The sequence below is a fragment of the Falco naumanni genome, chromosome 9, assembly GCF_017639655.2.
Source record: "Falco naumanni isolate bFalNau1 chromosome 9, bFalNau1.pat, whole genome shotgun sequence".
Taxonomy (NCBI): domain Eukaryota; kingdom Metazoa; phylum Chordata; class Aves; order Falconiformes; family Falconidae; genus Falco; species Falco naumanni.
Window position 1 is genome coordinate 47,361,116 of NC_054062.1, and position 27,100 is coordinate 47,388,215.

The window sequence follows — 27,100 nt, forward strand, 5'->3', positions numbered from 1 at the left end:
CCTCACCTCATCACTATCTTGTCTGCTTCAGGTCTGTTAATTTTGCATTCCAGCCACAGACCATTTCAAGCTTTGCATATTTTGTCTGTTTGTGCAGGAGTTCCTAAAATAACCACTAAAAAGGTTATATTTTTTTTCCCCTTAATATTGCCTAGAGAGAATAAGCAAGACTAGGTTCTCTCATGGCATAAGAGTAAGTTATTCTCTCCAGGTATATCAAATAACGTGACATAAATGCTTTTCCCGTTATCGGTATGTTTCAGAATGGATAATTTGAAGTGTTGGATTCAAATGTGAGGAAAGGTGATGCAAATAAGCGGTGTTCAATGCAATGTACCCAGCCGTTGTAAACACTGGGCTCTTTCTGTTTAGCCTAGGTCACTTGCTGGAAACCCCTAAAGCAAATTCTGTCTTTCAGAATGTAATTTTCTTACCTCCACTGTTGCTGTGCCCTATGATACATTCTGATTTATGGCTCTTCATTCAGAATGCTGGGGCTGTGAATCTATTGCGTGAGAATCTCGCACTGAGTTATGTATTGTGTATGTACTCGGTAATTAGGCCAGCCTATACAGACATCAGCATCACTGATGATGCTCGCAACTGTGCAGTTCTGGTGTCAGGACAACTGGTTGCACAATTTAACATGGCAGGTACACTATAAAAGCTTCTACTGCTAGATCGGAGACCTAGTTTGGGGAATACTCAAGGAAATCTCCATGTAAGAATGTGCACGCTGGAGTTCCAGTAGCACAGTTGCAGCTGACTTGTTTCTGTGGGAGAGGACGCAGTGAGTTTGCTCACAAAGGGTTCTGCAGCTGGGGAATGGTGGTCAGAGCCCAACTTTTTTCCTACAAGCCTTCAGAGGTGTTTTATGAGAGAGATCCCTGAACACCTGCTGTCTCCTCATTACTGGCTGCAGTGAGGAACTGCATACAAAAATCTTTTAGCATCAGATCTGCTTATGAACAGATGAAGCTTAGAAAAGAGAAGGGTTGGTCATTAGGTGTTTGGTGTGAAAGACTAAGTATCACAATCACAAGCTCACATTCATTCTCTTCTGGTGCTTTGTCATGCCGTACGTACTTCTCTGTCCTCTCTTGGTTATTATTACTTGGGACAAGCCTTGTCTGCAAGAGACAAGGCAAAAGGCCCCCCACCAACAAACAAAAAAACCCACCTTTGTACATGCCTTAGTTGATGCTCAAAACCAGGAAGCAATATTTAACTTCCAGTGTGCTATGAACTCTTCTGACGAAGCAGACATCTAAGTCCCCAAGATTGCCCGGACCAAAGTCCCTGTGTGATTTCATGTTGTTACTCTCTGCAAGTGGAGCTGTTGGCCAGTGGCAGCCCTTGTAACACTGGTAAGTACTTCTAAGGTGAATGCTAGTCACAGTTTCATTGCTGGTAGTGTCTGTCTTGCTCTAACAGGACAGAATACAATGCTAACGTCGGGCCCATCAGTTCTGTCCCTATCCTGCTCTTGTTGCTAGATTTGGAACATAGTTCTCTATTCTTAACATTTAAAGGTTTCTATCTTACCAACTTTGCCAGCGCAGTAGCACTTACTGCTATTTCTCTGATGTCAGCAAGTTCCAAATGTTACTGCTGCTTGATTTCAAGGTGCTGAGTGCCAGGGAGCGGTAGCTACTGTAAGCAGCGTTTGACACGGCAAGGCAAGGTGCTAAGGAATGCCCTGCTGCTACTTCTGGGAGGTGGAAACCATGGTGGAAGCACAGGTCAAGGACTCTGTGAGGATATTTATGCAATGTTTGATTCGTTTGCTACCAGTGAATGGTTTCATAAAAAAGCATTGTTAGTCCGAATTACCACAAAACTACTGTGCACTTCTGCCTGGATCACTCTGTTGTGTGGCGCTTGCGTAACAGTTGGCTTAAAAGGCTACATGCTGTGAAATGGAAATGAAGTTAATCTGACTTGGAAGTGCTTGGGTCCTCAGAAAAGAAGATTTTTATTTAGTGCGGTGTCATAGGCAGTAGCGTTGGGATGTCCAAAGCAACCTCAGGCACTTGGGCACCTGTTCCTCACTGATGCTTTTAATAGAATTAGGGCTCCTGTTTCCCTTAGGTTGCTTTGAAAGTGATAGTTAAAGGCTCTTGAAGTTAATGGAAGTCCTTTTATGCCTTAAATATCTGTTATCAGGCTGAAATGTTTGAAGTCTTGCTTGTTAAACTGTTAAAAATGCTGGGCGAATATGTAAACATGCAGAAAATATAAGACCAAAAAGCTAACACTAAAATTTCATGTACTAATATGAAGTAAGCTTGCTAAGTTACCCGTCTGCTACCAGGGGATGTTATATGATTGAGCTTGTATTTTCAGCCATAATAGAAAATGTCTAGAAACCAGTTTTCTTTATCCAAGGAGTACATTCATTTCTAATAACATCTAGTCATTTAAACAAGCTTGTGCTGGCTTATGAATAGTAATGGACTGACTTTTGGTTAGGACGAAGGAACATAAATCACTAAGTGTCAGGCAGCTTAGAAACCAGTATGTCCTCATGATTGTTTAATAGAGTACAAAGGGAATTGCCTTCAAGCTAGTGAAATCTCGTATCCAGGCGTCCATTGGTGATGCTTCAAAAAAAGAAGAGAATTGTTCTCTTATGAGTCTTGGCATAAAAATTTAATTAGCAGCTGAGCTCTTTTTGAAGATGAAAAAAAAGTGATTTCTTTTTATATAGTCACTTTAACTGTTTACTTTGTATTTCTGTTGCTCATACAGTCAAGATCTGCTGTCTTCTACAGCTACAGCTATTTTTTTTTCTCCATCAGTAGTGATTCTGAAATGATTTTACCTGGTTGTAGCAAATGAATCTTCTTTTTTTTTTTGTATTAAGTTTCAACATATTTGAACATTGTTGTTGGAAGACATTCAAAATGTAACTCAGAAAGAAATGGATACATAATCAGATTTAATATGTAGTGGATACAAAACTGCGTAACTCAGAAAGAAATGGATACATAATCAGATTTAATATGTAGTGGATACAAAACTGCTGTTATTAAATAAAAGAGTAATTATAATAATTATTACTGTCATAGATAGATTTGTTGAAAAGAATGTTTCTTTAGAAAAGCACCAATATAGTGAATGCACGTTAATTGGAATTGGATACTATTTATGTTATTTATTATACTTTCATCTCTTTAGCACATGTCATTTTGCTCTTAAAGAAATTAGATCCTATGATTTAGCACGTATTTGCAGTGTCATGGTATGATTCCTGTGAGAACTATGAATTTGATTTTTGTTTAATTTCTCAGATTTAAACAACTATACTTTAACCTTAGTTTTCTTACATTACAAGGAGACAGGAAACAAAAGAACAAGAAGAGCCCCAAACCTTTAACTCTGTTGGCATTTGCTCATAATCTCAAATGTCTTAATGTCAAATTAATTAAACTTCTGGTCTAATGTGACACATTTTCCAGAAGTGCCCTGGTGCATGGATGTACTGTGATCACCTTGAAGCATAAATCTTTGTGTATTGTTCACATTTTGCAGTTAGCAGAAATGCTTCAAGGCCCAGATATGTCAAAGAACATGCGTCTGCTTCAAGACATTCCTTGGCGGATCCCTAATTCCCAGTGCTTTGAGAGCTGCCTCGGAACAGTCAGGGCAGCAGATACCTAAGGGAGTATGTCAGAAAAAATGTGACTGGCTGGAAGATAAAGTCATTGAAACTCAGCTGGCTTGTTTAACTTCTTGTATGCCCAGACATGCTTGTGCTCATCTATTTATTTATGTTGAGATGATAGCAGTGAAGTACATCCTTGCCATGGAGTCTGTGTACATCTTCATAACAAAAAAAAATTAAGTCCTGGACAGTATAGCTGTGATCTTTGCTATTCAGCTCTCCCAGATGACACATACTGGATGTTCTACCCAGACCTGTGACTTTATTTGGCAAATGAACCCTTTCAACCAGCAGTTAATTGCTTCTAGCTTCTGTCAATGTCTTTAAAAGACTGAAAATAAAAATAATATACTTAAGGACTTTCAGTCAAAATTTGGAAACAAAGTTGCTTGCATCATCTAGAAATCAACCTTTATTTTTTCTAGTCGAAGACAAAAATCATGAAATGAATTTTTCATATATGAGGGGGTTTATTTCCTGGAAACAGTCTTCTCTAGAAATGTTTTCCTGTTTTGTGTCTTGCCCAAGCCATGTTTTTTTAAACTTCAAAAAGATTTAAGTTTTCATTTTGAAAACACTGAACCAAAGTGTTTTGACACTTCTGAAATTCACATTGCACCTTCTTTAGAGAGTGGGGTCAGATACTCAGCGTTTGAAGAAGCTGAGTATAATAGTAAATATTCTCCTTGCAGAACCAGACTCCTTAAGTTTCCAGAAGAATGTGGTTGTCCATGTAGGTCAGTAAGGGAAACATAACTATTAGTACAAGTGACAACACTGTGTTTGACTTGTTTGGTCCTCAGATTTTGTTGTTTTCCCTAGGGAAGAAGTTCTTTGGAGCTCTTTTTGGAGTAAACGGAGAGTTTTGTGCCTTCTGTCTAGCAAAAGCATGTGCTGAGGTAAAGGGGGGCAGTAGCAGTGTGTGCTGGGGAAGTGGGAGACTGTTGCTAATGCAGAGATTGTGGACTACAGTGAGAGAACAAAGATCAGCTGGTCGGCCCTCGGAAGAGATAAAAAGTAGGAATTCCTAAGACCCAGAAGACTGGATAAGGCTTGTTGTTTAGGAAGTGGCTGACCTGGCTAGATTCCAAGACTTGTCTTCCCAAGGGGGAGATGCCTATGTAGGGTTTCATTTTACTTTGCTTTACAAATTGCTTCAGTTTTTCCTATTTACAAAGTCAATTGTTGCAGCTTTTACTTGTATAAAACCTGGGTTTGGAGGGGTTTAAAGCTCCGTGGGCTTTTTAGGTCAGACCAAGCTGCAGAAAACTGGTCCCTGTGTCTTCTCTCAACAGCCATTCTTTCAGTCCTAGTAAACTAGCCTGGAATTAGTAAAGGCAAAACTTCCCGGGAAGTCTGGTGTGACTTCAAAGCTAAGAAGAGTTAAGGGATAGTGAAAGACTCTGAAAAAAGCAGTATGGTTTAAATGAAGAGAGACAATTTATGTAGTCCTGAAAAGCTTCTGAAACTTCTCACTGCAGTCAAAGATCACAATTCCTGCTTCCTCTTTCGGCACTGAACAAAAGATACCCACACAATTTACTTTCTGTGTGACAATGTAACCTCAACATTTTATTTTGTTGCTTTTCGTTTCCAAATAACATAATTACAAAGCTATATGGGTTTTTTGTTATTGTTGTTGTTTGTTTAAGAGAGATAAATGACATGAGAATAGAATTAAAATGGTCAGTTTTGGTGGAATGAGACATTTCTGGTAGATTTAGGTTCTTAAGCTTCACAAGCAAATCAAAATACTGGCAATCTGAAGAAAGAGATTAGGAGTGAGCATTTTTTGGTGATAATCTCTGAAGTTTTCTGTTCTTTCTATCAGTAGAGGGAATTGCCTGGGCTGCTTCTTTCTCCCTGCAAACACAACTGTCATACTTCAAAGTCTGGATCTTGACATTTGAAAGACACATTTTGTATTCAGTATCTGGTATATAATTTCTTCAGTATCAACCATCTGCTATGTGATTTTTCTAATCCCACAGTATTCTTTGCACACTTTTCCCACAAAAAATAAAATGACAATTTTTTTTCTCCACAGTGAAGTTTATGGAACTTTTATAAAGTTGTAGAATCTAAACTTTTAAAAATCATTTTCCTAAGGGTATATTTATGAAGGTTGCATTATTAAAAAGCAGTGAGATAAGGGTAATTCATGCATGCCATATCATAATTAACTTTGGGGGAAGTTTTAAATCAGCAGGATTCCTCTGGGCTTTTTGGTCATGATTTCAAATTGCGAAAAAAATTGTATCTTTATTTGTTATTTTCAGTTTTACAGAATTTTTGGATCCATTCCAGAGGGTTATCCAGCCAGAAGAGATCTGGCTGTATAAAAATCCTTTGGTGCAATCAGACAACATACCTACGCGTCTTATGTTTGTAAGTATAAAGGTTTATTAGTCATTCAATGGCTGTAAACTAAGTACACTTTCATTTGATAAGCAGCAGGAAATCTTTCAGAAGTATAGGATGTTCCTTTAATGCTATTAACAATTGCTCTCCAAAGCAGGGATGTCATAAGTGACAAAATGTAGGAAATCGTGGGGAGTTTGTAAAAAGCAGCATTACTAGGTGGCTGAATTTATTAATGTTGATTCTACACTTCAAGATTTAAGCTAGTGTTAATTTAGAAGGATGCTGGAGAAAAGATTAGAGAAGCTTTTTGAATTAGCTGGTTGGGTGACCTGACAAAACCTTGCCATGCTCTTATTAGGCTAAGTGCTTAAATATTGAAATCGGATTTGTTTTAGGCATGTTAGGCACAGAGGCATTTGCCTCTAAGTACTTTTTTTTTTTTTTTTTTTCTTCCATGTAGACAAAACCTTTGGTTTAGCTTCTAGTACCAACAGGTGTACTAACCATATCATAGAGCTGCTGTCACCATTCTGGTTCTTCCCAGTACAGCTCATGTTGACAAGCAGACTGTCTGATTTTGATGGTTTGCCTGGTTGTCAAAATTCATGGTTTTGGCAACCTTCACTAGCAATGATTAAGAATCATAATAATTTACACTTATAAGAGTACACTAAGATAGACCACTACAGAAATGCTAAGAAATCGCAGGTGTAGTTCAGGTTATTAAGGCAAGTAGGTCAATCTTTACAAAAGCTTCATCAGTCAAAGTGGAGATTTTGCAGGAACGAGCATGGTAGATGTGGTCAAATCCTATTACCCTTATGTCAAAGCATCTTTTGCTGTGTTTTCAGTGAAGCCATATTCAGAATAAATGCAAATCAGTTATGTAATTTTTCTTTTCTTTTCTTTTTTTTTTTTTTTTAATAAGGCTCTGGCTTTCAGTTACAGAAACTTTTTAATAAAGGAACACCTTGAAGGTGCTTCCTGTTTATGTGGCAGCAACATATCCCAGCCTTCTAAGACAGAGACTGAAGGCTTGGTTTTAGATTCACCAACATATTGTTTATATTGCATTAAGAATAAGCTCCATTAAGGACTTTTTCAGCCTAGATGGCTGAAAATATATGTTTTTTCCTGGAATAAAGTGGAAAACATGTTCCATTTCCTGAAATAGAAGCTTTGTAGAAACAAAACGAAAAACAAAACCCACCACAAAACCAAACATTAAATTTTTGTGCTAGGAAAGAATCTGAATTCTGCTGTTTTTCCTTAGGCTGAGCATTACCTCGATACGTTTCTCTGATCTGTGTTTGCAACTGAAGAGTTCAAGAACCAATAGCGAATCATTGCAAAGGGATTTTCTGCAGTGGTGGAACTATTTTTGAAAGCAGTTGGGATAATCATTAGTCTAATCCTTTGTTCTCTAGGCAGTAGCCATTGGGAAGCACAGTTCTGGGATATGTGTATTACCTTTCCCTGTTAACCACTGCCCATAGAGCCAGCTTTTGGTATACTGCATGGTAGGTGGAATTTCCAGGCAGCTGTGAGTCAGTAATGTTTGTATAATCTGTGTTCCCATTCTGACTCAGACCACTGACATCTCAGCAACTTAGCAAACAGCTTCTGAAATGAAGAAATGTAGATGATTTCTGAATCTGTTTTCTTATTTAATTAAAAAGAAGAAAAATCCAACTCCAGCATTGATGACAAGTTTTCATCATGTAAAGAAACTCTTGACACTAGTGTTGTACTCTGATATTGAAATGCATGGCTGTGGCTTGCCAGAAAGCTGTCTCTAACATTTTACGAACTGCTGGATTATTTTCTATACCGAGAGATTTGAATACAAGAGAAATGTTGTGAATACTCAAACCCAGATCAAGATTGGACAAAGTTGACTTCCGCATGGGTAGCAAGCAAGCCACAAGGTCTGGGAAGACCTGACCTTTGCTCTGTCTCTCTATCAGTGGATATTCCTTGTCTTGGAAAGTAGGTACTGTCAGCTTCTCTTGAATGCATGGAAGGATGTGGGAGTCCCTGTAACTTTAGCACATCTCTGGCTTACTAGGGTGAATAATGAACAAGAGAGATTTTGTCCATGTTTCACAAAAGCAAGGCAATGTTGGAATATTTCACTGCTGGAAAAGAAAACATTACTGAGATGCATCTGAGGAGTGTATTGCTCATTAGGCTGTTGCCAAATCTGTTGCAGACATGAGCCATACAGAATCTTTTTGCAAAATAAAGTAAAAGGAGTCTTTAGCAAGCCAAACTCTATATGTGCATTTTGCTGCAGAATAAAAAACACCTTCCAGCTAATGCTCTTGTGTAAGGAACAGCAATGTACCGCAAACATGAATAGTTCTTCATCTTTCTCAAAAATCCATATGCTTGTGAAATATAAGGAAATCTGCAGGTTTACCAGACTTCTGAAGATTGATTGTGAAATGGTTTGGAACAAGCTGCCACTTGAATTCTATTCTTTGTTGATATTTTCTGCTGCTCCTGCTTGTTCAAAAGATTTCTAACTCCATTAAACCACCACTATAAGCCTGTCAGCCTGGCTATATTTCTACATGTTCTTCAACAATGGAATGCAGATATCTTGCTTTTGCTTTTTTTTTTTTTTTTTTTTTTCTTTCCCTGGTGGCATTTTTTTTTTTATTTCACTCTTTGTCTCTGAAAGCCGAAATGAAACTATTGCTGAAGATAGAGAGGAGTGAATGTTTCTGGACAAGTAACACAGCACTGACATCCTAACTTGAATCTCTCTCACACACTGTAGACAGAAGGGAGTTTTAAGTCAAAATGGTGCATCTTTTTGCACAAAACCTGGTGCCTGCCTTTCTAAATGTAAAAAAGGGGAGCACACTCCAGACTGTGTTTTAGTCTGCATGGCTTGCTGAGTTAGATGGTATTTTGCAGATGTGGGTGTGGGGAATGTGGTCCAAAAGGCACTACCAAAATAACAAATATAGTGCATTTTCACGTTGTTCCCTACTCAGATATTCTAAAAGCATAAAATGAGGGCTGGGATTAATCTGTATTATAAAAAGAAGACAGTCACACATCTTTTGTCATAACACGTCTGTCCTGTTTTTTATTTCAGTGAGTCAGTTTAAAGGAGTAAGGCACTGTTCAGCCTCAGTATAAACAGCATAATCTTACTTAAGCCCTCGTGCTCCTTGTGCCATATACAGCTTAAATTTTGCCTTGTTTAAAAACAAAACAATTATTTTCACTTTTCTTCAAGAGACTAATTGCTTTTGAAAGACCTTGATTTGTTTTTGAACAAATGTGATTGTGAAGAGGATTGTAGATTCCAGAAAGGAACTGGATAACTTCGATCAGAACCAGCAAGAAGCATAAACATACTACCTTGCCTATAAGCTGCCTTTTACCTCTGCAACTGAAGGTCTGAGATAGAAGGGATGATGGAAGGACCAGTTGGGAACAAAATCATAGTTTCCATAGCAAGCTACTGATGAAAAACTCCCTGGTATTGTGCTTGGGATAAACTGATATGTCTCTTTGGAAAGAGACGGTAAATACCCTGCTCAGGGAGGACAGGCTGCACTATACCGACACTGCACGAGGTGGGATGCTCCTCAGATAACTGGCACATTTACAGTGAATCATCAACCCCAGTCCAAATCACTCTATGATAGTGGAGATGCTGTTCATGGAAATCAAGTGTGTGCATTGATGTGCAGATGCCATTTCAGATTCTTTGTAGGAGGAATCCTGTCATGCAGCACTGACCATAAAAGAATAAGGTTCTGCTTAACCAATGAATATACTTGTAAATGTTCAGGTGTTGTTTTTCTGGTTTGGAACAAAATCAAGCAGTTTGGTCCCCATCCAAACACTTGTAAACAAAAGAATTATAAAGATATGATCTCAGTGCATTTGAGAATGACAGTTAAAAAGAAAACTAAACTAAAATAAATAGCATTTTAAAACATCAGGAAGTTGGTGCTGGAGTCTGTTGAATACGGTCTTGGGAGCGCAGCCTGGAAGGGCTGCCTTCTGGGACAGTGCTTAGTGTGGAAGCAATGTACAAAATCTGTATGCATCAGTGTATGAATTTTGTGGACATTATAGACTGTTGCTTTTTCATTTATGAAGCTGGCATTTTAAATGCAGCTCCAGGCAATTACAAATCAATTATAACCCACAGTTATGTTACAATGTTAATGTATCCATTGCCCTGTAGTTGCAAAGACAAATCATCCCAATTTGCTTAAGGTCAGGAGTTTGATAAAAGATCATTCAGCCTTCCAGTTTAAATGGACCTAACTGAAACTAATTATTAATCAGTAGGACTGGAAAGGAATTGATGCTCTCACACATGATATTTGTTATCTCTTACAGGCAATTTCATTCCTTACACCACTAGCAGTCATTTTTGTGGTGAAAATAATCCGGCGAACAGACAAGACCGAAATTAAAGAGGCTTTCTTAGGTAATGTATGTCATACTTCAAGTTGGAAAATGCATGATAGCTCTCAAAGATTGATTCCAGCTGTACTCTAAGCCCTGAAGAAATCTTGTCTCCGTTACAGTCCATTACAGTAGTTTTCAGTGCAGTTATAGTTGCAAGCCATCTCACAAAAGCCTTTGTTTTTAAGTATGTTTCTAAAAGTACAAATTCTGTGCCTTAATTCCACTTTCTAGCTAGAAAGGGACAGAATTCAATCAGTAAAGACAAGGCCATCTGAGAGGCTGTTCAGATGTACATTTTTCTGTCACAGCCGATCTATTATTTACCTCTTATTTATACTTGCAGGTATTGTAAATTAAGGGTTTGACTGGAAAGTCCTGTGAGACTCAGCTGCTTAGTGTAGGAAATTACTCCTCTCATTGTTTTCACTGACCTTCTCCTGGAGTTTACTCTTCCCTGTTGCAAAATCCATGCTTATGGCTCAGCTTTTCTAATCACAAGCTGATGTTTCATCTTAAACTGCCAGTGGAGTTAGTTCTGCACCTAATCCTGGACTGGGAACCACTATGGCTGTGTTACGGGTGAGGTCTAATTACGGCTCTAGGCAGCAGCTTCAAGCAGAGGAGCAGGTAGACGACAGGGATGGTAAGTCTTAAACTGTTCCAGCTAATTCTGGCTGCGCCTCTCTTTCGAAATCTTTTAGTGATATATGCCCAGATCCTTTTTACACAGACACCAAAACTGACTAAAACACTTTCATTGGCAGAGGATACTTTGAAGGACTAAGAGCTGCAAATGTTTTTGTTGGCAGTGTGTTTGAAATCTGCCCAATACTGAAATTCTGCTTTACTGGCTAATTTACACTTTAATTTATTGGCCCTTAGGTCACAAGGTCAAACCAATACTCAGCCTTGTCTTAGCTAGATAGGATGTAAATGGCACTATGCCTTTGATTTTTATTTTTTTTTTTTTTTTTTTAGATAAGGCTGCATTCCCATTAGCTTGCTCTTTCTCCAGTTGCTTTACCACAAGTGTGAAAACATCCTAGTTTTGTTTTGGCTGCTGCCAGTCATTTGTACTAACTTCTGAAATGTCTTATAGTGATATTTTACTGGCAAGTCCATTCAGTAGAAATAACTATTGATTCATAAAATGCATACAGTCACAGTTCTGAGTTTCACTTTCTGTTGGGTAAGGAGTGGAGCTTTGGATTATAGTTTCTCCATCACTTATTCTTACCACCTTTTTCTTCTGAAGAGACATAAGTTTTTTTCTGCTGTTCTTGCTTGCTGTTTGATTCCCCCTGTAATGTCCGGTAGAAAACCTGCCAGCTTCCCCAGTATTCTCCTTGCCACCCAGACTTTAAGGAAACCCCAACCTTGATGTTCTTCTGTAGTGTACCCCTACTTAGTATCTGCCATAATTGTGGAACTTGTGGCTTATTTATGTTCAAGTGTACTGTGTATTGATATGATTAAATTTGTTAATATGTCTGGTGATGTGAGACTGCTGTGAAAATTCATTAACTGTGGTGGAGCTTTACTGATTTGCTGAGATCTGGCTCATAACATTCATAATGAATCATCAGGAAGTCCCCCAAAAGGTGAACTTCTTCAGGCATCATATGTAGAGGAGAGCAAAGGGTAAAAGGATGTGAAAATGCTTTGCCTCTCGTATAGCCATTAATGTAAGAAAGGTGAATCAGTGCATCTAGGGTCTGGAACAGTGAGTTTCCTAATGTTGGTGCCCTTAACCCTTCCCCTGGAAGTGCCTACATCTCTACTGACTAGATTATATGACTTTTGGTGGGAAGTATGAATTTTTTCCTAAAGGGAGCAAAATGTCAGCAAATACAACTTGTTTACCAGCTTATATTCACACGGTCATTTGATACTTGCATTGCCATTGCAAGGAATAGGCAGCAGTGAACACGTGATTCAGTCAGGTGTGCAATAATGAACAATCAAGGCAAAGGTCAACGATAAGAGTAAACTTTACCACATGTCTCAGAAAGCAGATAAAACTATGTGTCCCGTTTTTTATAAAGGAGACTGTAGTACCACGTCATTGTTGGTCATATGCGTTTGACTTGTGGAAGATTTCAGTTCACCATGTAATCACCATGAATAACAGAGAGAAAATAATTGAAAGGAAAAAGAGAACACGGGATTGAGTGGTCGCTGTGGACGTGGGTGTTGAAAGTGGAAGACTTTTTTGAACAATGTCAGTGTCTCTAGGATTGACTTGTTCGTTTATTTTTGCTGGCAGCTATTGCTATAATTTGAGAAAACCCTTGTTCTTCCTTTGATGTTTGATGGAGGACCTCCTTTTTTTGTTTGTGTTTTGGTTTTTTTTTTTTGTTGTTGTTTTCTGTGGTGTTTTTTTTTTAACTTAAAAATAGATCCTATAACATACATTTTTATGATATATAATATCCTTAGGCAAAGATTTTTATGGAGACAGGATGAGTGCTGCTGAAGTGCAGCATCTGGGGCAGCAGTCCAATGAGAAAAAAGCTCGTGGAGCTGGCATAACCAAAAGTTATATTACTGTAACTGTTCTGCTGGAAATCAGAGATTTGCCTAATAGTTTTTCTTTTTCTGATGGGGCATAAAATTCAGTGACTTTTGTGTCATACCAGGGAGCTATGGTGTGGACTGCAACATTAAATCAATTTTAATCTAAAAGGAGTGTATGCATTCAATTCACGTGCTGCTGAAATCACGGCAGAAATCTCCACAGGCTTTAGATGAGGTTCTTTGGAAAGTCTAGGGACTTGGCATGCAAGTACAAATAAAAAAGATGATTCAGTCATACCTAGTATGACAGTTCCTGTTCATTACTCCAATTTCATTTGGAAAATTGGTTAATCCTGGGGGCAAGTGTAAGGGGAAAATTTCAGGGATTTTAGACAAAACATCCACATCCTTTTGAAAGAAAAATAATAAAAATACAATTCTAGTTTTAGTGAAAAGGCAATTATTTAGCTTGAAAGTGGACTGTTTAATTGCATAGTGCATATGCATATATATGCAAATACATAAACACACACACGTGTACATATATATTTTAATTATAGGTCTATACAGGAATTCTCCTTGACCCAAAGAGCATAATATTTTCATCTAGTAAATTGCAAAACTGATGCATACAGTGCTTGATTCTCTAATAGTTGTTCCCATCTAATGATGTATGCCTGTGCAAATGACACTATAGGAAAAGCAGCTTTGTATAAGGAGATAAGATTTCTCAAGAATAAAAGCAGAACAAAGTCAGTCATGTGATTATTGTGATGCTCTGGGGTCTGTCCTTAGTCTGGGTAATAAAAACAATAGGCTGCAAAGGTCATTCAGTTTTCAGTCTAGTAAAGGTTTCAGTCTGTAAATCAAATGCTGTACTGCTGCAATGTATAGCTTGGTATTTAGGTTATTATTGTTCTGTTTGTTCATTCTGTTTTGTAGCTGTTTCCTTGGCTCTAGCTCTGAATGGCGTCTGCACAAATACTATTAAATTAATTGTGGGAAGGTAAGTCTTGTCATGTTATAAATGATAACTCGAACTGTTAAGAGAAATGAAGAGAGGTTGAAAAATACAATAGACCTTAATAAAAAGATAGCTGCTGCTCCAAAGCACGTTGAATTACAACAGGCTCCTGTGAAGCTGTCCTTCCCCTGGTGCAGGTGTTGCACAACTTCATTATGTGACGTCCAACTGTGGCAGGAATCTATGCCCTTGTGTTTTGTCATTTGTTAGACCAGTTGGCAGATCCAGACAAACAAGGAGTTTGAAAAGAAAAGTGTGAGCTGAAATCAGATCATTAAATAGGCAAGACAGAAGGGGAGAATCACAGCATGTGGCAGTTTAGATGCCAGTGCCACTAGTCTCACTAAACGGGAATCAGCTGAGTACCGATATAACCCAGTCCCTGCATTTTGTGTGAAGCATAATTAGTGAATGTGGTATTTCCAGGTAACATCAAGGTCCGTGGCAGAACTAACCTTGGAGCTAAGCAATGAGTGGACTCCTAGGTAGGACATTTTTTTAGGGAAGCATAAATTTGAATGAAGGCCGCGGAAAAACATTAGCAATCAAAACTTTCTGGAAAATAACATTTTTTTAAAAGTATTTTTTGGCTTTTGATCAAAATTTTGAATAATTTTAAGTCAAATATATATTTGACTTGAATTCATACACTATTTAATGGAGTCCAATGCTGCATTTGTAATTCACCTGTTTTGCAGCATTGAGGAAACAGTATTTGTGCTCGGTCTTTGGTGAACCCTCTCTGGTACAGTACTGGTGCCCTGACAGTAATGGTACCTGGCACTTCTATTTTAAGAGTGCTTTTGAAATGTAATTAAGAATGCCTGCACCATCTTCTTCAGGCAGACGAGCTCATTTTGCTTGCACTCCAAGCCAACTTGTTGCTCTGTCAGCTGGTGTCTGAATCTGGTCGCTTGCCTTGCTTGTCTACACGGTTCGTAAGCTCAGGCTCAGTGTGACACCAGGCAAACCTGTGTGCTATCATTCACCTCGGCAGGGCCAAAAGAAGCTTGGGGGTTTGTTCAGTGCAGCTAGAATCAGCGTCAAGGCTGGCATTAGAATTTGGTGGTGGTTTTGGTGCCGACCTTGTAGCCTAAGCTGTAGTCCTGTTCATGGCTGGATGTGTCAGCAAGACTCGTGCAGCTTTGTGGGGCTGCTGTGCCCCTTTGTGCTGGAGGTGCTGAGCAAGATTGATGGCTCTAGGCAAGAGTAAGGCCACACGCTGGTTTTCAGAGACAACTCCCACTCGCACGCTGCACTGGAAGCTCCCTTCAGAGAGCCTGCCTGCCCAAAAAGTGACCTTGAGCTGAGGGACTTGGTTTAGCGGTGGCCTTGGCAGTGCTAGGTTTACTAACGGACTCTGATCTTAAAGGTCTTTTCCAACCTAAATGTTCCTATGATTTCTTGTTGCTGTGTTAAGGCAGGAGGGAATGAACTCTGTATGTAATAAGCAGTAAATTTAATAATCGCTTTGAGATTTATTTGTTACTACAGCTTTTATATTTTTAATATCCGTGGTGTTTTTTGTAGACCGCGTCCCGATTTCTTTTACCGCTGCTTTCCAGATGGAGTAATGAACTCTGAAATGCACTGCACAGGTGATCCCGATCTGGTGTCTGAAGGCAGGAAAAGCTTTCCGAGTATCCACTCTTCCTGTAAGTTCATTTAAATGCTGTCCTTTTTTTTGTCAAAAGCTGTTCTACCTATGTTTTGGAATTGCTTTTTTTCGTGTTATATCATGAACCTGATTTTTGCTGAAGGGGTCTGGACTTCTGTCTTAGGTCACCACTCCCAGAAATGTCTTTCTGGAAATGAAGTTGTGAGCTTGTGACCCGTCCTTACCTGGAGAACCACCTGACCTCACTGAGAGCCACAGCAGGGCCATCAGTAGAGTGAAGCTCTATTCCAGGTTAAAGAAAGTGTGATTCAGAGGGGGGGTTCCTTAATCAGATCTCTGTATGCAACCTTTGCCTCTATAGTAAATAATGATTTTTTTATATTCCATTCAAGTATGAAGTGTTACAAGGCATGTTTGATCTGCGTGTTTATGACAAGATCTGGTTGATATCTTTCAAGTCCTAGATCTATTCATCCAAAGCTCAAGTCACAAAGACAGTTCAACTGCTTTTATCGTTAAGGTTTCTTCATGGGAGGTTGTGTGCTCAAAGGTGGAAGGGGTAGGAAGGAATACCCGGAGATCATGTTGCTTTGTTTTGATGCTGTTCATCCTAATGAACTGGGTAGAAAGTGAGGTTCAAGAAGTCCCTGTAGCACTAGAAGCTGTTGTAATGTACCGGAGAAGGACAATTCTTTCATTCTTTGTTTTCTGACTCTTTTGAGATTATCCACTGCTGGCTGTGGCTAAAGTAGGGATCCTTGTCTGTGTGGGCCTTGATTCTGAGGGGTTCCATGTTCAGGTGTCTACTGCCACTGGGCTGCTTTGCCTGGGCACAGGTGGGAGGAAATGGTAGCTCTGTTCTCAGCAGAGGAATCTTCCTTGCAAGCAGAGAATAGGTAGAATGCCCTGACTTGCTCTCTGCAGCTCCCTGAAAGGAGGGTGCAGGCAGGTGGGGGCCAGTCTCTTCTCCCACATGAAAAGTGATTGGAGAAGATGAAATGGCCTCAAGTTGCACCAGGGGAGGTTTAGATTGGGTAGTAGGAAAAATTTCTTCATGGAAAAGGTGGGTAGGCATTGGAACAGGCTGCCCAAGGAGATGGTGGAATCAACCATCCCTGGAGGTATTTAAAAAACACGTAGATGCAGCTCTTAGGGACATGGTTTAGTGGTGGCCTTGGCAGTCCTGGGTTAACGGTTGGACTCGATGATCTTGAAGGTCTTTTCCAACCTAAAGGATTCTATGTGTCTGTGACTCTTGTCAGCAGAAGACAATGGGGGAAGAGGTAGCATGTAATGGGGGAACAGGTATATCGATAGCATTGTATTTAGAGGAGCAGGTAAGCAGGAATCGGAGGTAAATTTGGCACAGGTTGGAGTTTCTGTGGTTTCTTGTCTGCTCCTTGGACAGCACTCCATTTGGCTTTGAGGTGGTCCTCAGTCTAGGTCAGATGGTTTGACAGAGTACTCCTAGCTTATGCTGATAGACATTTAGGTCATCTTATGGAAACTTGTACGTCTTATTTAATTAGGTGTATTAACTCAGATGTTTTTAAAGGTTCCTTTCACTGTCTTGAGGAGCTTACTTCTGGAGTGTTTTATGTCAAGTGTCTAATAAAACTTCTTTTCGTCTATAAAATAATTTTATTACTGTGAGCTTTTTTGGTTGGTTTTTTTTTTTTTTTTTTTTTTTTGGACAGTATTGTTTGTTGCCTTGTACTGTTCTGTTTCCAAGAACTGCCAATTGAGTACCAGTAAGTCGTATCTCTGGAATTTGTTTCTCTAATCTTTTTTTCGAGTAATAACTTCAGATTGTCTAATTGTGCAGAATTGTATATTGCAAAGAAGTTGGGTAATGAGATGAATGAAATTCTGTACTGGTCTTGCTCACTTTTTCTTGTTTGAGGCCCAGAAACAAATAAGAGATTAGTAGATGTGTGTGGATGTTTTATAATCTTTATAATCCTAAACAATAAACCAACTTAGCTGTCTTAATTTTTGCTTACAAGCTTCGATTACATTGAAGAGACAATAGCAGAATATATCATGTGCCATTTAGAATGAATGTTTTTAATTGCTGTTTGTAGTCTCTCTTCAGATTTGGTTGTTACACTTAACTGCAATCATCTTGTTTAAGTATTTTGTCAGCGTATAACAGCAAAAGCTTAAAATAAGTGCATGTATACATTGATGTACTAGAATTTACAGATTAGCCCTCAGCAAGTGTTATAGTTGGTTACTTTACTAAAACACAACAGTGTACTCTGAGGCTGCAAAGTGTGTGTTGCAGAAGACACTCAATGTACTTTTTTTTTTTTTAATTTATTTTTTTTGGCACAGACTAGAAACACTGTATGTGTGGCATAGTCTGGTTAGCTCTGGCACACATACTAGTTCTCTTACCAAGGCTGCTTGTCACACAGTCAAGTGCTTTTTGTCCCTGTGTCAGTGAGGCAGCCATAGACCACACACTGGGGTTTTACTTTGAACTGGTATTGGTTTTAAAAGCACAGAGTTATGTTACTGTAGCTCAGACAGAATTTAATTGGAGCAGAATGATGGCTCAGTGTATTTAGATCAAAATTATGGGAACAGCTTTCTCCATCATTAATATAATATTAGCGCGTGGCTGAGTTGACTGTATTTCCCACTACAAAGCTTTTATTACAATGTGATAAGAATGAAAAGATATTATATATGCAGTAATTTTTATCTGTTGTTAAGTGTGTGCTAGGGTGAGGCAATTTTGCAGCTGCTTGAAGTACTTAGTGGTTTGAAGCATGATGTTATAATATCTAAGTCTCTGACAAGACTGTTTTGAAACCTTAAAATCAGTATGTATTTTAGTCTCATAATGGAGAAGGAAACCATTTTAATTTGCTAATCTTACAATGCTAATCTCTGCTCCTTCTGTGTAGCAAAATTATTTAGATAACCAGGATTGTCAGCCTCATTTTATCAAGACTATTGTATAGTTGTGATCATAAATTTAGTTTCTCACTGTTACTTCATCTCACACTAGACCAAAAGAGTGAAAAGCAAAAAATATTATGAGAAACACAACATTATACTACCTTCCTGGACTTATGAAGCAATGAGGCTGTTGAGAATATAATAATAAATGTTTGGAAATTTTGCAATAATTTTACATTGTCAGTATTTTTTATTGTGTAATGTATGAACTATACCTCCTCTACCTCCCACTCCCTGTGAAAAATTATTCTCTGATCTCAGTTTTAAAAAGCTGTCCTTCCTGCCTTCTTAACATGTAGGCAATTGCAAACTTTCCTTCCATAAACTCAGCCCAGGATTTTTTCTCGGCTCCTTTCTCCCTTCCTTCAGCATAAGATTGCTACTAGGTAAAATGATGGAGTTACGTTCTTCTGATCTCTGTCATCCTTTCTCTGTGATGGAATTTGTGAAGCAGCACCAAAAAAAAGTTATTTTGTTTATGTTACTGTTTGTGTTGTGGATTTTTTTTTTTATTTTCATGGCTGTGAAAATGTGGAAGTATGAAGGATGAGATTTGACATAAACTATAGTGCCTTTCTTGCAGTGATAGTTACAAGTAGCCCACTACAGTTTGGTGTTTTCTACTTCACTTGAACACACGAAGGAAATAAATCACAAATAAAAGCTGCCAGGCAGCTCATAAACAGAGGTGAGAAGCTTCAGTCAAGAGCCATTTTCATTTTCAAAACAGTTTTTCATAGAGCATTCCCTGGACAGGCTGTCAATCCAAAACTTTGTTATACCAGGATCTAAAACCTCATCCATACGAGATGAGGCCTTTAACAAAAAAGTCTGAGGTGCTGTGGATGCTGTGCTATAGGGAAGTAGTGCCAAGATGTATAACAGGAGTGGCAGTACTGACATCCCCAGCTGGCCTGGCCTGACCTCGTGTACTCAATAAAAATGTTGTGAGCTCCCCGCCTTCCACTTTGGGAGTCCAGCTTGTGCCCTGAAGGACAGTGCGTTCTTATTAGAGCACAGATGACTTTCTTGGCTTAAATTGCCATGTCTTTCATCTCCCTGTGCAAAGGAAAGCACATAATACAAATATGAAAAATGAACGAAGCAAATTTTGTAAAGCCGAAGAGTGACTTGCAGGTAGACGCAGACTGTACTTGCCTGAAACAATTGAGGCAGTTTGTACCAGATTGGAACAGGAGGTGGACTGTAATGAAACGGTGGCGGTGTTACTACTTTCTCTGAACGAGGAGCAGAACTCTACCTGTACTGGCTGCTGAAAACGTACTTTGAGCTGGCATAGCTCCTTCAAAGCTGCTGTCTCCTAGTTCTGTATTTTGCTGCCCTTTTCTGGAAAGGCTATTGAAGTTAGGAGACTCCTTTTGATAACTTTTGACAACAGCAACTTGAGTTTGGAATCTATACAAGCACAACCCAACATTCAATGACTCCATTGAAATTCACCCAGCTTGTTCTACTGGATCAAAGAAGTCCCTGGACCTTCTAGATTGTTTGGAGCATGTTTTGCCTCTTTTCCAGTTGAACTGCCAGTGTATCTTGTTTGAGAGAACCAACGCTTGGGGGTAGGGAGCCAAGACTCCTGCTTGGTTCCAGTAGCTCAGAGGTGCTCCTGAGTTCCAGGTTTATACGTAGCCATTCTGACCAAAATGCTTCAAAAATGTAGGTCTATTTCTACATATTTAATGTTTCCAGGGTTTTAGAATCTGTTGGAAATTTTATGCTGTTTAAAGCTATTACCTGTGAAGATACTGTGCAGCTTCTCTATGACCATACTTCATGGAAAGAATTATGTTTATGAGGATCATAAAGGCAGCATCTCTTCCTCCGGCCTGTGTCCTTCCTTGTGTGTCTTCTGTAGAATTATCTTGCAGAGAGCCTTAAGGCAGCCTGCCTTGGAGACACCTCGTGGCCTCCTAACCTCTCAAGATATGTGGAGTAAGCACACATGTTCTTCGGGGTTTGCTCTGAACGTACTTTGCAAGCTTGTGATCCAAATAACAAGCAAGTTTATCTCAAAGATGGGTCTGAGAACAGCGGAAGCTTCTGAACGTCCGAAAGCCAGTTACACCATCTGAAAGTGCTGACCCGAGTGAGGAGTGGAGGAGTTCAGCCATCTCTGCGGTGACCTTGTGAAGGAACTTTTTATGTTTGGTGGAGTATGGTAGGAACTGCCCTTTGCTGTGAGAACATATTGTTTCCTCAGATTGCTCCTTGCCGGTCTGGGAAGTACATAATGCAACTGCTGATCGACCAATACAAGACCCTTTACCTGTTTTCTCTCCTTGCAGCAAGGTTCAAACAGCAGCAGCAAGCAACAGATAAAAAATGAATGTGAACAACAAATGGATGGACATACAGACAGAATGATTTAGTGTATTTAATGGAACAAACAGAACAAATTATGCAGAAATCAGTATAAACCTTTTGTTGTCTGGAATTAATGTGTGCTGATTACCCAGCATATCAATTGGTAAAAAATGCAATGTGTGAATAAAGAGTATTTAACTGAATGCAATGCATGAAAACTCATGGATGAGAGGAAAAATATGGTGAATAAACACAGAACGGTTAATTGGGTAAGCCACATGCATAGCTGGTAACTGAAAAGATCACTGCCTTTGCAGGCATACATTGTACTGATGGGATGGATAGAAAGCTTTTTGTAATTGATTTCTTCCTTTTTATCTCATGACTGATGTCATTTTGACATTTGCGTCAGGCTGACAAGATCTTTCCACAAACAAAATACGAACCTAGAGTCCAGTAGTGGTATTTATCTGAAAATCAATTATATCTAACGCTTAACATTTGTTGTTGAGAAGTTACCATCATACAGAAGCCTCTTGTTAAGTTTAATTATTGCCAGTATGTTATTGTGCAGAAAAAGTGTATGGGAAATAAATGGTTATAATACCAGGTTTAGATCTAGTGGACAAATTCCAGGTAGACCAGATATTCAGTGATAAAAAACTGGAAAAGAAATCAGAGGGGTTCTTTTCAATAAAAGCTGTTTGTTATTGTAAATAGCTTTATGGGTTTGCCAGTTCACAAAGATTTCACTATGTGCCGTTCTTTATATAGGCTACAAGCAGTGAGTGTTTGTGTGGACAGAGAGGTCTGAGTTTCTTTTGGTGACAAAATTTGGAATTGATTACCATGGAATCTGGAAGGAGAAAGTCAGCTTTCTAGTTCCTGTTTTAGTCTTAAATTACCATTGCTATAACCGGATAAGTATCTTTGTTTAGAGAATGTATCTAAATTTCTTCAGGGAATGTGTTCAGCCTACAAACCACCAGGGTTTTTTTCATGCACTAGGAAGGCTGATTCTGCTTGTGAATAAAAGACTATATGTCAAGTACGTGTTTAATTAAGGTGACAGAAATACTGAGCATGTTTTCCATATGAGCTCACATTTCTGTAAAGCATGTACTGTTCATGAGTTGCAGCTTACATTGGTTGCAAGGGAAGGAGGGGGAAGAATGCCCTGGGACCTCTGAAGAGTTCTGGGAGAGCTGCACACGGTGACAGTGCCAGATGTAGCTGTTCTCCCTAAATCAGTCATGCATTATAGCTTTAGGGATGGTGACAGGTCCAGATTTCAGTTGCACACCAGTCAAAATTCAGTTCTTTTTCTAAGCACAGGGAAGTGTTGTAAAATACATGGAGTGATTAGCATGTCCGTTCCTTCATTATGCAGGAGATTAAACCTTTACTTTCCAGGGGTAAGAGATATAAAAAGTTAAGTTAATTTGTTGTCTGTCTCTGGTTAGATAGTAAACTGTCTTCCAGATCCTTGGCGGCTGCCACAAGGTTGCTGGGGTGGATGGGAGACGCATGGCAAGTCACCAGCCACAACAGTTCATTAGAACTTCCACATTAGAACTTCCATTCACAAAGAACGGTGACTTGTTTGAACCACATTAGTGCTTCATCAGCTGATGCTGACTTTGGTTTTAAACCCCTCTGTGTTCTTACTCTATTCACTGGAGCAGCAAAAGATGCATGTTCAAATTCATCAGTGCCAGCAGAACAAATGAACTACAGGAGACCTGGAGCTGATCCACTACGATTATGCTGCTAGAGAAGGTGGTGTGGACAGAGAGTCAGAGGAGGAGAAAAAATATGACCAGTAAAGTAGCTGTGACATTGCCAGTGGCTGTAAGCAGGGGGACAACTAAAGGGACAAATTCTCATTTCACTTTATGGTCCTGCTACTGTCATAAATGTAAAAAAAGTTCTATCAAATGTTATGGGTTAGTTTTGGTTTTCTTCCCCCCTGTTTTGAACAATAGAGCTCAGTTGAACCCTTGAACTTTTAATATGCAAAAAATGTTCAGTTTGCATATGAAGTTTGGGAATATCTGCTTTCCTCTATCTGTTTTTGAAAGGTTTGACCTGGAAGCCATGTACACTGAAATCTTACAGAATTCCATTGGGAACAGACTTCATCTTTCAGGTCCACACATAGATTCCTAGACACTGAAGATAGAAAAGCCTTCTTGCATCATTTACAGCATATCAGTTAATTGCTATACACAGATGATTCCTGACAAATTAAAAAAGTTATTTTCCTATATTAATTTTAAGCATCTTACATAGTAGGATTTTCCTGCAGCTTAAAATTAGGGTGGTTATTACATGGTTTGTGATTTCAGCCTAGGATAAATACCTCTCTCTGATCTAATCTTGAGCCACCTAATTGGACATTTCTTTTCTGAGCTTGGTGCCTCATTTCAAATTGCTCTGAATTCACCATGTCACTATGATTCTCCACTATTAAGCTACAGTTTAATATTACCGTTTGCTATGTGTTCCAGTAATTTCCTGCATAATTTGTGGTTTTACTGTCATGCTAACTTCATTTTCTGTATTTATGTACATCATTGGTAGCGAATTTGCTTGTTTTTCTCACCAAGTGTGCTAATAAGGAGTTCAGGAGAAAATTCTTCGGGCTACTGCACTGTGGAAGTCTCCAAGTGTTGAAAATATTGGAAAACATTGGAAAATATCTAATCATGTCTTAAAGAATTGTGGGGTAGAACTAGATACGATGGTGTGCTGGAATGGACAGCAGTGGGTAAGAAGTTCCCATCTCCCTTGGTTCTTACACTGTTTGTGGGGACTGGTGCAGAGACCCGACCGCCAGCTAATACAAGGACCAAGGTAATGCTTTAGGAGCTGTCAGAGTACCACTGACATTCTCTTTTAAAGCCTGTTTATACGCTTCTTGGCAAGTGATACAGAGCCATCACCAGTGCATGTTGTGATTGTACATGCTGTTAGTTGCAGGGTTCCCGTCAGATAGTATCACTTGTGGAATATGCTATGAAGAACAAGTGTTTGAAGACAATTAGATATCCTGTAAAACACACGCTATCACAATATATGCTTTAGTCTTCTGCAAATCCTGTAAGGCACTCTACAATGCAAAGCAAGGAAATTAATTTCAGGATGCATTTAAAATCTAGCAATTTTAGGAGTGGAACAAATGAACTGAAGCAGATTGCCATTCCTTACGTCTGAAATCTTTGAATGACTGGCCTTTGTATCTGGTAGAGTTTTTACTTTTTCTGATTTATTTAACAAAAGAGACTGTCAGTTACAAATAGTTTTATTACCAGTGCCAAAAAATAGTTTTATGCAAGATCCTTTGAAGGATCTTTATGGAAAAAGCAACAGTTTTGCAGTGAATGGATGGAGTCTTTGACCAAGAATGAACACATATCTACTTTTCTGGATATTGTTAGACTATTTGTATGCTGAGTGCTGATTTATTTAAAGCACCGTTTACCAGGACTTCAGGTAGATTTCTGCAGGTGGAGGAATTGAGCATGTTTTGTGTGTATGATGAAGGGGGACTAGTAGGTAGTTTAGGGTATGAAGAGGGGGAGACTGAGGGATACTACAAAAGATGGGAAAAACCGCTCTCAAGGGAAGCATGTTTTAGAAGCACAAATTTGTAGAAATCCAAGTCTTGTTCCTATTGCTGTCTGAAATTAATTTCCCTAAGCTTTTAGCTGTGAAGATTTTGCCATAAAATATGAATGCAGATCATCTTCCCAAGTTCATGGTACAAAGTTTCAGGCACAGAGCTCTAAATCATAGGCAGAAAAGTGTGGTCCATGGCATCTTAACTGAGTCTTTAACCCAGAATTTGTCTCTGTGAATGAGGACAGGCCACCAACAGCAAGGAAAAAAGTGCTGCAAAAGTATTAATGTGTTTATGTTAATATAGTTTGATGAGTGAGTATTCACCCGTTGCCAAAACTGGCTCAGCTTCCTGATTCAATCTGACCTTAAATGTTTGCTTATGTTCGTTGTGTTACTTACCAGAGCAGCCAGCAGATGAACCAGACGCGGCTGAGCTGGCAGTCAGCAGTAGGGCTGTGCTGCATCCACCGCGGAACGATCCCGCGTTCCTGTGTCTGGTTATGGACGCTGTGACCTGCCACGGTAGGGAGGGTTGAGGAGAGCATCACGGAGTGATCTCAGAGTGTGGGGCTCTTACTGTCATAACCCGCCTTCTCTTTCACATCTGTGGACTTTTTATTGGGTAGTCGTAAGATTTTGTTATTATTATTATTAAAGTGCTAGAGGAATATCCAAAGCCATATAGTATACAAAAAGTATACTATATAAATAAAGTATAGATATAGTAGACAAAAAGGGTGTGTCCAGAGACCTATTTCATGTCTCAGCTCCACAAGCGATAGACCATTCTCATGTAAATGTAGCTTTGCAACAGCAGCAAAACCCGTAGTATTGTATTAGGATCTGCTTGCCATGTAGATGATTTCTGAGTTCATTATCTCCTGAAGCTTTCTGAGAAAAAAGTAGCAACTCAGGCAATACAGACTTGCTTCAAATATTGGTCAGTAAAATAGGTTGTTTAGGTTTTTAAAAAATAATAATTTTCTACACGGTCAGATATCTTACATGCTGGCATGACTGTAGTAATGAAGTCCTCATATAAGCAAGTATGGGCAAATAATAGTAACACAACACATTTTATTTAGAAACACCAAAAATTCTGTGTGAATGAAATGCCAAATTCTTGACCCTGTTTGCTGCCTTAGAAGAAGTGATTAATTCATCATGCTATAACACCCTTCAGGCTCTTATTTTACTCAAAACATGTGCAAGCAGATTGCAATTGCCAGAGTTTCGGCCTCAGCTTTATTTAGTGACTATTTTTGAATGTGTTATTTCTGAATTGGTCAGAATTACTTAAGCTATGTTTTTCAGCTAAGGGATTGCTGTTGTAGATTTGAGGAAGCTGCATGAAGCTGTTTTTTGATACCGTTGTGCTGAAGGAAAAAAGAAACGGCTTGGTGAGAGTTTAATTTAACCTCTTTGGAGCCTGCACTGCTTAGTATCGGCAGTCAGCGGCCGATTGTGTCTGTGATTGCCATGAATACCCACATACGCATCCTGAAATAGATGTGTCTGCTAGGAATAAATGAATAATCACTTGGTAGTCTGGTTGGTATGAGCTTATCGATTGATTCACAGAACTGTTAGGTTGAAGGTACCTCTGGAAACTGTGAAATCCCACCTCACTGCTCAAAGCAGGGTCAGTGAGTGTCCGTTCCTCCAGGACGGTGCCCAGTTGAATTTTCCATGTAACTGAATATGGAGATTCCACAAACTTTCTCGTAGGGAAACCTGTTTCGGTGTTTAACCACCCTCACAGTGAAAATGTTGTTTCTTATGTTTAAATGCAATTTCCTGCACGTCAGCTTGTGTCCGTTGTCTCTCCTCCTTTTACTGGCTCCCGCTGAGGAGTCTGGCTCTACCTCCCCCAGCACAGGGCTTTGCAGTTCCCTGTGTTGGACTTCAGGAGATCAATGTTGGCTGTTGATAGAACCATCTCATTCGATGCTAGTGGATTTCACGTCAACTGGCTGAAAAACAAACATGATAAAAATTAATCAATTGAATAACACGGTGGCTGGAGAGATGATTAAAGTTACAATTTGATGTTGGATTGGATAGGTTCATGGGAATAAAATCAATTAAAAAATTATCATTTTCTGTATAAAAGTGCTGTACTAGCAGCAAAATAAATGATATACTTATGTGACTATTTTTGTAGCTGCAATTTAGTTACTTATATTAGTTTGAAAAGCTGAATTTTGGCTAAATTGTGCCATTGATTATTTATTTACTGATTGATTTATTTCTAATAGGAATCTTTATTGATTCCAGAGGTTCCCTTTTGCAAGGTAAAAACAAGGTTTGAAGAAATTATTTTGTGGTAATGTCTCAGTTTGCTTTGTACAGCTTCCAGAGTGAATGTTAACATCATGCTGTGTAAGCTCGTATTTCTTGTGTGTGTTTTTCGTTGTTGATTGTGTTTTTTGGTTTTGTTTTTTCTTCTCTATATTATATTGCCTGAAAGACAGTTGTAGTGATTACTGTTGAATACTGCTGAAGAAATCAGAGAATTCAGTCAGAAATCTGAAATGAAACCTAT

The 27,100-nt window shown here is 38.9% G+C and overlaps 1 protein-coding gene across 1 annotated transcript in view; it reads left to right on the forward strand.

Moving 5' to 3' along the window:
- The window catches only part of PLPP4 (phospholipid phosphatase 4), a 65,065-nt gene that overhangs the window by 14,807 nt on the left and 23,158 nt on the right, over window positions 1-27,100 (forward strand). The window contains exons 2-5 of the mRNA XM_040607499.1: window positions 5,947-6,055; window positions 10,406-10,496; window positions 13,937-14,000; window positions 15,549-15,673. Coding sequence (XP_040463433.1) covers window positions 5,947-6,055; window positions 10,406-10,496; window positions 13,937-14,000; window positions 15,549-15,673 — 389 coding nt within the window. The remainder of the gene's footprint in view (window positions 1-5,946; window positions 6,056-10,405; window positions 10,497-13,936; window positions 14,001-15,548; window positions 15,674-27,100) is intronic.